General features: G+C 38.7%; 1 protein-coding gene across 1 annotated transcript in view; it reads left to right on the top strand.

Annotated features, from left to right (window-relative positions):
• The window catches only part of sema3d (sema domain, immunoglobulin domain (Ig), short basic domain, secreted, (semaphorin) 3D), a 29,301-nt gene extending 20,987 nt beyond the window's left edge, over positions 1-8,314 (top strand). The window contains exons 13-18 of the mRNA XM_037254682.1: positions 135-223; positions 380-421; positions 1,766-1,923; positions 2,549-2,613; positions 2,698-2,837; positions 6,108-8,314. Of these exons, the coding sequence (XP_037110577.1) occupies positions 135-223; positions 380-421; positions 1,766-1,923; positions 2,549-2,613; positions 2,698-2,837; positions 6,108-6,527 (914 nt within the window). The 3' untranslated portion in view covers positions 6,528-8,314. The remainder of the gene's footprint in view (positions 1-134; positions 224-379; positions 422-1,765; positions 1,924-2,548; positions 2,614-2,697; positions 2,838-6,107) is intronic.
• Positions 8,315-9,456: the final 1,142 nt, after the last annotated feature.

The following is a 9,456-nucleotide window of genomic DNA, read 5'->3' on the forward strand; positions in this document are numbered from 1 at the left end:
TTTAGAGTGCTTAAAACAAATGGATTTCATGTTTTAGTGCAAAAAAACTTTGGCTACATTACAAAAAACGTTGGAATTTGTAAGGGTTTTGAACAAAATTCTTTCAAGTGATTGAAATTGTCTGTCTCTCACAGATGTTGGCACAGTTTTGAAGGTGGTGAGCATCACCAGAGACAAGTGGTCCACAGAGGAAGTGGTGCTTGAAGAGCTTCAAGTTTTCCAGGTTGGACGCAAGAGAAACGCACGCACAGACACACGCACACGCAAAGTGATTTTGTAAACCACTTGACATTACAATTCCTGGTGTGCTGCGACAAACTATGAAAAATAATACTTTTCTTTAGAAAAATGAATGTTGATTACATTACTTTGTTTACAGGTTCCCACTCCAATTCTCAGTCTGGAGATTTCTTCAAAGCAGGTTAGACCTCATTCACTGTTTTACAGCTATCGGGGAGAAATCGTAATAGAGAGGTCGTGGGGGGTGGAGCTTCATGTCACTCCTACACTTACTTCACAACACATCTAATCAATCATCTCAATGGACAACACAACAACAACAAGTTAAGGGACAGGGGGGAAAAAAGTTCTCAACAATTGGGTTCATTTATATGGTGGAAAAGCAATTTATCAGGAACTTGTGCTTCCAAGCCGCAAATATTTTAGCCGAGGTCACTTGTGTTACTCTTGGAGACGCTCAAGCCGTACAATATGATGTTAAATTGTTCAACATTTAAAACATAAATATATTAACGTTTTCCGGGAATTGGTTTTCATACAAGCTAAGGGGAAAAACCTATTGTAGTAAAAATTGGTTTCAAAAAATCATGCTGTGATCAGTTCTTATGCTCATATGCAATTGGAAACGTTAAAATGTTAAAAAATGGTTTTGTGAGTTTCGAGTGTTTACACAAACCTTCAATAAGGATTCAATTAGAATAGATTATGCCTACAAATCGGACCTAAATCAAAGTTTAAAAACCAACACTTCTTCAAGAATAATGGATTTGACTTCAGAGTTAACTGCAATTGAACCATACACAAACAGTGATTCTTTCACATCCCACTCGGATGTAAAATAAAAGGTCAAGTCACAGTTTTTAAATGTTTTCAATAAAAAAACGAAAGCAAGAACTTAATAGGGAGCTGAGGGTCAAAGGCTGTTGTGGTTCATGTTTCTTGTCAGCATACTTGTGGCATTCCCATTTTTCATCAGCAGTTGCTCTGCGGGTGCAAAACAAGTTGCTTTATTTGTTTTTTTTATGCCCCCCGACCGACTTAGTTCTGTTTAATCTCGTCTGTAAAAACCTCGCTCTTCATCATGCTCATTCTACTTCCTCCCGTCTCTCTGTGAGTTTCGAGCTCTCTCGGCCGCCTCGCGCCTCATTATCTCAAAGGTCAAGGGTGTCACGAGACACTTCAACCCTAATCAAAGATGCCATTAATCTCTCAATGCATTTTGACCTGCACGTGTCTGGGCGGTTGGGGGTTTGGTGGGGGTTCCTTGAGGAATCTGCTTACCTTTGGACAAGTTTGAGCAGATACCATACAATTTATACGATACAATAACTTCACAGTGTTCAGTTCAGACTCTAAAGTGTCACCGAAGTGTAGAACTAACGACTGCAGTCTAAAAACAGGGGGAATCCATGAATCATCAACATAATATTTCATTAAAAAAAAACCACACAAACTACTAAACTGTATGACAAGAAAGCAGTGGTAGTCAATTTTCTGGCTTCTGTATGTTGTGCTCGGCTTTTAGCAACAGCTGTACGTTGGCTCCAGCGAGGGTCTGGCCCAACTGTCGCTAAGCAGATGTCCCCTCTACGGCCAAGCCTGCGCCGAGTGCTGCCTGGCCCGAGACCCCCATTGTGCCTGGGATGGGCACACCTGCTCCAGATATGTCCCAGCAGCCAAGAGGTGAGTACTCGATATGGTAATATTTGTCCTCATTACTGGGCTGGTTTCCAGTCAAGGTGCATATTCAAAGGATAGTTGTACCAATGAAAAATGAATCTCCCTATATTTCACAAACCAAAGTTGGCAAGTATAGAATTGAGTGATTACAGTGGGATCTTTTGTGAATTTTTGTGTGTTAATGTTTGTGTGTTAATTGAGTGATTATTTTTTTGCCTATGGTCTAAAAATGGAACAGACTACCACATTTTTTCTTCAAGCCAGAAAGGTGCCATTTAAATTAAATTTGTTTTGTGCCATGTTTTTTTCCACAAATTCTTTGAGTTAATCTTCTACCCAGAAAGGTGCCATTTAAATTAAATGTATTTTGTGCCATGTCTTTTGTACTACAAACCTAAGCAACTCAATGAACATCTGCTGAGAATGGTGATTCCATAATTTTTGCCAGGGGTTAAAAGCAGGCAACAGTTTTGACAAAACGAAAAGTGTTTTTTCTGCCGTCCTGTGACCTCTATAGAGAATTACAAACAAATAGCTTAAATCTCAGGTTACTCAATTTATCCTCACTCAAAGATTCCACTATAGATTTATTTAGATTAGTTTTTTTGAAAGATATTTTTTCCCCTAGGAGAGCCAGAAGACAAGACATCAAACATGGAGACCCCGCCAGTCAGTGTTGGGATACAGAGGACAGTACGTTGACAAGTCAAAGTGGCATTTCTTCACTTCAATTTTGTATTAGAACACAACATACCTTCATATTGCATTTTCTTTCAGGTTTTGGCGTGGGACGTGTGGAGGAGCGAGTTCTCTTTGGTGTGCAGAGCAACTCGACGTTCCTCGAGTGCATCCCCAAATCTCAACAGGCCCAGATCGGCTGGTTCGTTCGCAGGGCTGGATCGGAACACAGGGAGCAGGTCAGTCTCAAATTCAACTTTTCTTACTAGCCTATCACGGAGCTTTGCAATTTACAGCACGGAAGTTCACAGAATTATTAAACGCTTCAAAGCATCCAAAAACGTTAAATCTCAATTTAGTTGAAGTCTTATATCTGACTTATTGGAGGTCAGAGTCGTGAATGCCAACACAAATCACATTAGAGCAGATCCTACAGGAAGATGAAAAGAGCACTTAGTCTCAGGACACCAATCACTTCTCAAACAGATGAACAGCCAACTCCCAGTAGGCCGCTGCATCGTAAAAAGTAATAAAGGGAATAAATCGGGCAATCGGGAATGAACAAGTTCCTTAAATTGAGTCGTCATTGATTTTCACAAGTGCCTTGGGCTTGGAAGTGTCAAGTCACAAGGACAGATGAACATCTGCAGTTTATCACACCGTGATAGGAACTTACTCGTATGAATTGCCTTGTCATTCAGTGGCCATTATCTTCTCAGTATCAAACTATAAGTAGTTATCCATCGATTCGAAACTTCAGAGATTTGCGAGAGGAGCGAGGGAGGTAGAGAAAGTTCAGGGCGAGAGGGATTATTTAAATTGAAAAATGTGTCTTTTGTTTTTTTTAGTACTTAATATATGTGAATGTTTATTTTTTTACAGTGTAATACCTGTACTCTAGAATGCTCTTTTTCTTAAACACAATGAATTTTGGGGGATTTATGATGGACCCTTTCAAATGCATGCTCAGCTATCCACAGATTTGCATATTCATAACAGAGTGATCCACACAGTCACACACGTTTGCCGCTACCCTGGACACACAAGGGTGTTTTCAGTGTTTATGTGTGGGACCATGTGAGGATTTGTTACCTAATGTGCTCAAAACAACTAACAGATTCGGCAACAGTTTTTACCCTCCAGCGGTAGTCACATTAAATGCCGCTAAAAAAAAAAGATTATGTTTGTGTATGTTCTTCTGTGTGGTTTTTAGCTTGTATTTTTTATCTTTTTATTCTATTTATTTTATTTATTTTTTAGCACTGATCGGTTGGCACTTTTTAAATTTCGTTGTACATGTGTGACAATGACAATAACGATCTATCTATCTACAAAACATGACTAAGGACCAGGACCTTATGCATGGGGTCATCCTCCCCAAGGAATGTCATGTGATGGTCAGAAGAGTTAAAGAAAAACAAGGATGTGGGAGGGAGTGGTGTTTGTGACACAGAACATAGGAATTGTGGAAATGGTGACACCATTTTAAATACACAATGTCTTATTGTATTTTGTTTTACTATGTGTCAGTTGCGCAGTAAGATGGAAGGGACAAACAACTTGAAGCAAGCATGCTTTTCTTTTCTTTTTTTTTGGGAAAACTGCATGTGAGTGAGAACATGTGCTGAGGAATACTTAATACTCAAGAAATGTTTGGTTGAATTAGCCAATGATTAACATTAGGAAAGCAGTTTGAATAGGAATGGGTGGGCAGCATATCAAGAGTCCATAGAGTTTATCTATCTATCTATCTATCTATCTATCTATCTATCTATCTATCTATCTATCTATCTATCTATCTATCTATCTATCTATCTATCTATCTATCTATCTATCTATCTATCTATCTATCTATCTATCTATCTATCTATCTATCTATCTATCTATCTATCTATCTATCTATCTATATGTTTATATATTCATTTGTTTGTTTATTTAATTTAATTTAATTTAAATGGCTAGCGAGGTCCTAGAAATTGTTAGGTGGCAAAACTGAGTGGCTGCTCACTCACTGTACCACCCACAGTGCAGAACCAACTCCCCAATATTGAGTGATTTGAGTCACAGTGTGACATGTGGCTATTAGGTAAGGTGTAAATCTTTGACCTTAGTGTATTTGGATAAAGGCATGTCAGAGACCTTTTATTAAGACTCCTGGAAATTGTTTTAAATTATGGAAAACATTTAAACAAGCAATAAAACATGACTTTGACATTGATGAGTTTTGATGAAATACTGTTTGTCATTATACCTTGCTGAACATTGTCAAAAGCTGACAGAACATGAACAGGAGATTTGTGGCTTTAATGATGGGAAGCCACACAGTATGTCCCAGCTCAGGACATTCCATTCAAGTTGGCTTCATGTTAAATGCACACTTTCTGGTTTCTGGTTGTAAATCTGCTTATTAACGGTTATTTGAGCAGAGTTTATATGAAATAGTAGCCTATAAAACTCCTTTACTGCCCTTGAAAAACACACAATTATGACATAAATGTTTTTTTACCAGTCAGCGATATATGTAACATACTCTCAAACTGTTATGCAGATGCTCCAAGGCCTAAGGGGGTTGGGGGACATGGATCCACTACCTTCCTTATCCAAAAGCCCATCAAATTGGGTTATTACAGCAACTGTGAGCTGCTACACAGTGTCTTGTCACTCTGATAATTAAGATAGTGTGACATAAAATATTATAATGCATAAATATTTTATTGTCAACACACCAATGCTGTAAAAGTTATTCTGAGGTATGCAGTTATTATCAAAACACCTGAAAAACAATTTAATCTGTAAATAAATTAGTGAAATTAGCTGAAATATTGATGCCTCAAATACTAGATCTTTATGCTGAAGAAATAATTATCAAATCAAAAGATCGGTATTTCTGTCGTTCAGTCAATGTATAACGAAAAGAAACGGTGTGAAAAAAAAAGTGGGTGGGATCTATTTTATCCGCTTGACTAAGTGTGTAATGCCTAAGCACAGTGGCATGCCACGCTGCTCTATGAGTCAGTCACTCAGTTTCAGACATTGACAAAATGGCAGGGCGTAAACGGAGCCATGTGTGGAGCAATTTCAGCTCCGCAAACAGCCATGTTTTGATTTTTGTGGACCATCAGTAAGCAGTTGCGGCTACACACACAAAAAGAAAACTTGTGAAACACCTCAGGTCAAAACACAAAACAAAGCATGAGGCATTTATAATGTGGCAGAGTCATGGACAGAAGAGGAAAGAAGCCAATAAAGCATCAACAAAACAATGGGTGACATGGAACGCCCTGACTAATTCAGTGCACTTCCTATTTCAGGCTTCATTCCCACTTTCTGCAATTCTGATTAAATTCAAGCTACGACTGTCATGTCTGGGCCAAGCACATAAAAGCTGCATTCTCATTTGGGATTTTACTACTGCCTTAACAATTTTGTTCTCTTGGGTAAACAAACATTGAGAGTTTGATGCGGTTTCCATTCTGAGCTTAACCGTTGCGTCGTTTTTTTCCTTACAGGTCAGGCCTGATGATCGCATCATACAAACAGAGCGAGGCCTCCTGATTCGCTCTTTGCACGTATCAGACATCGGCGTGTACGAATGTGAAGCTCAAGAGCACACTCACTTTGCTCACACGCTCCACCGGATCACCCTTAAGCTGGTCCCACACGGACAACTGGAACGAAAGCCTAAGGCCGCCGAGGACACGATGATGGAGCTACAGCATGGCCACCGTTACAAAGACTACCTGAGGCTCTTGGGCTCCCCCGTGGGCTCCCTAGAGGAGTACTGCGACTCCCTTTGGCTCGAGAAGAGGCCGGCGAAGACCCGCGTCCGAGCTTTGGGAGTCGGCAAGTGGAAACACATGCAAGAAATGAAGAAGAGTAGGAACAGAAGGCATCACAGAGAAAAGGAAAGAGGGACTGACAAACTGTAGTGAACAGTAGACGATGGAGAGGGCTGTAAAATATGGCGGGACGAATCAATCGTCAAGCAAAAAAAGTTCACAGACTTAATTTAGTGGGCAGTTTTTCGTACTTTTTTTGGAAAAGGTCTGATGTAAAATGTTTCAAAATGCAGACCAACCGATTAATCGACGAAATGTAATTTATACAAACCTCCCCGAATTGGTACGCGAGTTTGAACAGTTATTCTTTTAGTCGGAAGGCAATCTTGGAACAAAACAAAACATCTTTATGGTTTGAAATGTGTAGAAAATAGCATTATTTGGTAGACAAACCTAAGACCCAGCAAATGGAAGTCCTCGGTTTACGAATGAATTACATTACGACGGTAGTGAGGCCACTTTGTAGAAAATGGTGTGAAATTTTAATGCTTCCTTTGAATGCGGTAAAAAAAAGTAGCGCAATGTGTAGGACAAATTAAAAAAACAAATTCCATTCCTCGAGTGGCAACACAACCTAAATCCATATATTAGTCCTCATGTGTTGTAGTCTATCACCAACTTTTGCTTACGCAGTCGTGAAAATAGCTGTTCTTGTTTGAAAAAAAATCCAGTGAAAAAAAGTAAGAATGACCTTAAATGTAAATGACTTCCGCAAAATGTCGTTTGTCGTTTCCTTTAGAAACCGAGGACCCCCTTAATTAAAGTGTGTTCCCTACCTATACGTTTATATTTTTAGCGAATGTTTCACAATCTAATGACACAATTCCACTTGCTGACATCGGCTTGTTCTAATTGAAACACCAAAATTCTTCTGGTCTCAGGAGTATAATGCAAGTCAATTTTGCCACAAAATGAATACCAAAACCAACGAGTTATCCATTGATTGTTACGCCCCATCCCTTCTTTGGCCACTGAGAGACTTTAAACGACTATCAAATTAGTGGATCATGAAAAGACGGTTTCCTCTTGGAGATAACAATGCATTCATGTTGAATGACTGTAAATAATTGTATAACTTATACAGAATATAGAGGCGCATCTCAAAACCTCCACTAGTCAGGAGTTATTAAAAACACACACAAAAAGGTGTGGAATGATCAAAAGATGCCACAAAATGGTAAAGCATTTTTTTCAGCCTGACAAAATGAAGCTCCTCCCCTCAGGAAGTGCTTGATAGCGATATTTTTTATGAAAGACATGGCTAAGGCCTAAGCACAAAAACGATAAATAGATGAGTCAATGAACAACAGCGGCTTGGTTTCCCCTAAAATTTGGTAGGAGGTGAATTTATGAATGGAGAACCGCAAATATGGGAGTTCACTGTAAATTAGAATATTATAAAAGTCAATTTATGTAATTGAAAAAGTGAAATAAAATTCATGCAGATGCATTAAAAATACTTTTCAGAACTTAAATTCCTTCCTAATTTCCATGTTTAAAAATAACTCATTTTTTGGGACAATTATTTGGGGTTTTTGTTGTTTAGTTGTAAGCTATAATCACAAAAGTGTAAAAAACATTAAATTACCATCATCATGAAATAATGGTGTTGTTAATTTACATTATGTATGATTTCCACGTTTTGAATTGAACTGTTCAATTTATTAAGAACAAATTATGCTTATACTTTATTCTACTTCATTGAGATGCACCTATGTCAAATGTCCATTGTAGTCTAACTAGTGCTTTTATGATAAACATGTAGGCTGTGATGTCAAGGACAGCCGATATTATATTTTTGTACTGTCAGATCACTTTTTTTGATGTTGTCGTTGAAATTATTTAAATAAACAAGTCTCGCGTGCATAAAACCTGAACGTCCTTGTCATCTGTAAATAAATGTAAGAGGCGTGCAGTTTCTAGAACACGCGCGGCTTGAGAATTGGTGGGTTGGCCTTTATCCAGGTCTCCTGATATAGCAATCGAGGTCCCCGGACGCTGTACGTCAGGATGATTCAAGACCAGCTGCTCTCTTATTTACTCGAGACAAAAAAAAATAAAGAAAAGTTGCTGTGTATGTAAAAGCATGTGATCGTGCGGAGGCTTCCGAGAATAAAGTGATAAACATCTTCACGTGTTTTTTTGTAGTTATTTGTAAGATTAACACCTCGAGGCTAAAAAGTATCTTAAAACAAGGGCTCTATGAAGAACATTCCAGTGATCCTCCACAGTGATTCTTCGCGTCGCTTTATGAATATTTTACACACTTTCTCCGTGGTCATTGTTTATTTATTGACGGCCCGCAAAGACCAAACATCTAGCAAAAACACAAACCACTCAACAATGTCCTCATTCTTCAGTAATTGTTTTATAGTTTCCTTGAAGGGAGCTGCTACTCAGACAGAAGCAGCGGGAAAGGATGAAAAGCGGTCATTTGATGTGATTGCGGTAATGAGAGCGTTGGAGTGGCTAAAGACGCTCGTGTGTGTGTGTGTGTGTGTGTGTGTGGGGGGGGGTTGCAGAACACTTGCACAAAGATGGAGGCAGGTTGCAAATATCGAAATTCCTTTCGGTCAGTTTCAAGTGAGATAATGTTTCACGTTGAAAGAAATGGAAAATCTGTTTCAGAATCAGACCATTATGTTTGTTATATTTGTTGTGTGATTAAAAAATAAATTGTAGTGAAATTTGGCAACGCTGTAAGTAAAAACAATTTATGATAATGAAATAACATTTAGCTCGCAAATCATTGTGCAGTGCCAGCCTTTTTAGGTACGGATATATTTACTTGAGCTGTGGTTACTGCTAGCCTTAACTTGCCCCCACCTACCACAACCCAGTGCAGATTTTACATTTCATTGTGGAATGTGGTGGCCATTTTGGGCAATAAGCAAAAATACCTGAAGCATGGCGCCAATGATGTTTATGTGGAGTGATAAAAAGCACCAAGTTCTGAGCCCTCCTTGGCCAGACCAAGATTGTTTACAAACCAAAACTACTTGGTCACAGTTTTTTCAAG

The sequence above is a fragment of the Syngnathus acus genome, chromosome 6 (assembly GCF_901709675.1).
Source record: "Syngnathus acus chromosome 6, fSynAcu1.2, whole genome shotgun sequence".
NCBI lineage: Eukaryota > Metazoa > Chordata > Actinopteri > Syngnathiformes > Syngnathidae > Syngnathus > Syngnathus acus.